This window comes from Vigna unguiculata, unplaced genomic scaffold, assembly GCF_037176805.1.
Source record: "Vigna unguiculata cultivar grain cowpea cultivar isolate G323 ecotype 2 unplaced genomic scaffold, ASM3717680v1 ptg000404l, whole genome shotgun sequence".
Classification (NCBI taxonomy): domain Eukaryota; kingdom Viridiplantae; phylum Streptophyta; class Magnoliopsida; order Fabales; family Fabaceae; genus Vigna; species Vigna unguiculata.
In genome coordinates this window covers 13912-17462 of record NW_028197039.1, presented here as the reverse complement: position 1 = coordinate 17462, position 3551 = coordinate 13912, and the positions used below count along the sequence as shown (strand labels likewise).

The following is a 3551-nucleotide window of genomic DNA, read 5'->3' as shown; positions in this document are numbered from 1 at the left end:
ATACGAGAAGCAAATTGTTGTGTGAAGGAATCAATATCTCGACATAAGCCAAGAGGCAGATCTTGTGCCACTCCACCTGGTCGTATGAAACTGGCATGCATCCTGGCTCCCGAGACTCTTTCATAGAATTCCAACAATTTCTCCCGCTCCTCAAAAGCCCACAGGGACGGAGTTGATGCTCCCACATCCATAGCATGAGTAGTTAAAGCAAGTAAATGATTTGAAATTCGAGTTATTTCACGGAATAACACTCGTATATATTGAGCTCGTAATGGTACCTCGCAATTCAAAAGTCTCTCTACGGCTGAAGAATGAGCGTGTTCTTGGGCCATCGTAGAAACATAGATAGGGTCGACGACGGAACGAAGAACTCACCCTAGATACAGCTTTTTCGTACACGTTCACTTGCATCACATACACAAGTGCTCTCTGAACCGTGCAATAAGGTCACCCATAACACGGCTCTCCCACTTGAGTTACCTTAGCCCCAGGCAGGCCATGCTATTCAATGATATTGGAAAAATGGCAGCGTAACGTAACAACTAGTATTGAAAGCTGGTCGCCTTTTTTTTTAGGGAGGGAAAGCCTTTCTTTCGTCGCCCTACTTCCCTCTTTGCGACCTCATCACTTCAAAGCGCAAACCAATTTCTTAGTCACCGGGCGGAGCGCACCTTAGGTACTTTGCTTCTAGCTTTTTTAGGTTATGCAATAGACGGGAGGATTAGCTCTGGATCCCCCCTGCTTGCAGAAATGAATGGATCAGAAGGGGGGGCTGGGTTCTATTTCCGGGCCGGGCGGGAGGTGAAGGCCATAAGATTGCCCTCCCGGTAAGGAAGAGAGGAAAAGGGTGCTGTCATCTAATCTATCTCGACCAGTTTCCCGAGGCGTTGAAAATCCAGACCGGCTCAGAGAATCACTGGCGCTATTTAGCCCTTCGTTTCGCCATTCGAAGTACTACCCCTGCCTTCCCCTTTTGTAACATACCCAGGCGCCCTCCCTTCCAATCACTAAGAAAAAAAAAAGACCAATAAAAGCCCTATCTAAGTAAAGCTTCGTCTGTTATTTTTCCGGCCCCAGGGGAGTTTACTCAACCCATTCCCCAGTCTTCCGCACTGCTCAAGTAAGTGTGCGACTCCGTATGAGGACCTCCTTCCCTTCTGCCCACTCTCCGTTCACACGGTTCTCAAAGCAGAGGAGGAAGGGTGGGCAGCAGGTACCACGAGCCCTCTGTCCCACACATCTATCCAGAAGCAAGTGTAGTTCACCGGTTCCACCGAATGCTCCTATCTCTCGGCAAAGATCGTGTGAGTGTGCAGTTATGCTTCGGATGCTTCGCCATAGAATAGATCGACCCAGTTCCCGTTCTTTTCCGGTGCACTCGCTTTATATCTCCGACACACAAGGAAGGACGCGGTGGGAAGGAAGCAGCCCTAGCCTCTGTCCGGCCGATCATTCCGCTGGCATCTTGCATTCACGCCTCCGTTTGACTGCCGCTCGGGGATGGAGTTGTAGATACGTTAGTCTTAGCGGATCGTTGGCTCCACCTGTTATCTCCTTCTACGACATGCTGTTGTCGTCGCCATATTCCATATGTAACTTAGTCATCTCTGCCTCGCTGCGGGTCAGCACGCACCTCCGAAAGAAACGGAGGACTTCATTCAGTGACTCCGCGATCGCCCTCTAAACGATCAGAATAAGGTAAAGCTTGAAGATAAGTTTTGTACTCTATTAATTTCTCAGTCCCTCTAGTCGGGTGGGCGCCGGCCGGTCTTTCGACCAGATCCCCCTAAAAACCGTACGTGCGGGTCTCCCCGCATGCGGCTCACGCCATTCGAGGTGGCCCAGCCCAGCATTCATTCGCAAATCCTGTAGTGAAATTGAGACTGCTCGACCTCGGAAGCTAATTCGCGTGTAGGCAGCGCTGTCTGTCGTACCGTTGACTCTATCTATTCACTTTCATTCATTTTTATAGGCTTGCTCCCTCTTTTTCCAAGAATTCATGCACTTCCCCTTGACTTCAGAGGGCCTTCTCTAATAGGGGAAAAGCCTTCCATTTCCGTCAAATGACCCGGCCCCCCCTGGCTCTTCCACCGTCCTGGCTCCCTTTCCTACCTATGCTATGCTCCCCCGGCACAGGCCTACCACGCTTCGCGCCTGCGGCGTTTTCGCCGGACGGTCTTTGCCAGTAGTGCCATCCTCCCCGCTGGCTGTATGGGCGGGTTGTCCCTCGCTGCTGCGTTCTGTTAGGCTATGGATTACAGGAACAAATGTAGTTGAATGAGACAGCAGGCGGGTTACACGTTCCGCTGTGCCGAGATGTGAGGTGCAGGTGGTGATGATCACCCCGGGGTATGCGCTAGCGCCCTTGACAGGCACTCCAGGACCCGCCAACGCTCATGAAAACCCGGGTCGGTCCTCCATTCATCTGACCGGAGGTGTGGATAACGAGGCCACCTTCACAACCTTCTCCCTTCTGTCCTTATGTTGTAGTAAGGTAGGGCGGTTCGCTTGAGTTGCTCAACCGCCCCTTAGCCCGGTGCTCATGACGCGCTACGGGACCTCCACCGTGCCGGGGGACCAAGCAAGCAGGGCATAGCTAGCGGCATAGGAGCCGACTCGGCGTCAGCGGCTTCGTGCCGCACTGGAGTGATCCAATATGTGGTTCCGCACGTTCCACCACTTCTCCGTTCATTTCCAATACTGATCGTGAAACACCATGAGCAGCAGGATGTTGAGGTCCGAAATTCGAAGTGAAATTTTTGATTTGCCCGTTCCTAGTCGTCATGGGAAAAAAGGAATAAATAAGAAAGAGATTATTCCCTAAGAGCTTGTCCAGTACCAGAAATGCATCTCCTTGCGTGCGAGAGACTTCTATGCCAGCCGTTATTCCCGGCTCTGTTATGAAAGAAAGCGGCAGACTCATCTTACAGGTGTTCCCTAATGAGGGATTGGAGGGTTCTCCTTTATCCCCTTCCCCCCATTTCCGGGGGCCTCGTCCTCTTCAGGTAGGAGAGACTACACCTTTCAAAAGGAGAAACTTAGAAAACAAAGAGAATCAAAAAGGCCATCATTAATGCGAACAAGGCAATAGCCTCGGTTAGAGCAAAGCCCAGGATTGCATATCCGAATAACTGTTTTGCCAATGATGGATTTCTTGCCACGGAATGAATTAATGAACTGAATACGTTTCCAATACCTACAGCAGCTCCCGCTGAAGCAATTGTAGCAGCTCCGGCACCCATTGATTTTGCACCTTCTAACATCTCGAATTGAGAAAGTCTCGTCACCTTATCCTTACCCATGAGGTTGATCCTTACGAGGGGGCTGGCTTCCATGACGGTGCCGTATATTGAGTTCTACGCCCCTCCAAGAATATTTGAAATAGATATCCACCCCTTCTTTCTCAAATGCAATCCTTTCCAGTTCTTTTCGATCTTTACGATGCATATACAAGGCTAGAAAGATATATAGTAGGAATAGCCCCTGGATACACAGGAAAAGCCAATAAAAGAGAATGTCTCCTTTGGTTAGGAATTCTACGAAGTTGAATT

General features: G+C 50.2%; 1 protein-coding gene across 1 annotated transcript; it reads left to right on the top strand.

The window, feature by feature from the left end:
* Window positions 1-311: 311 nt before the first annotated feature.
* On the top strand, window positions 312-1947 carry LOC114172662 (uncharacterized). Its single transcript, XM_028056993.2, is given in 7 exon segments — window positions 312-447; window positions 694-766; window positions 768-812; window positions 814-852; window positions 1181-1340; window positions 1343-1630; window positions 1632-1947. Coding segments are annotated over 7 exon segments (807 nt in total). The 3' UTR covers window positions 1698-1947.
* Window positions 1948-3551: the final 1604 nt, after the last annotated feature.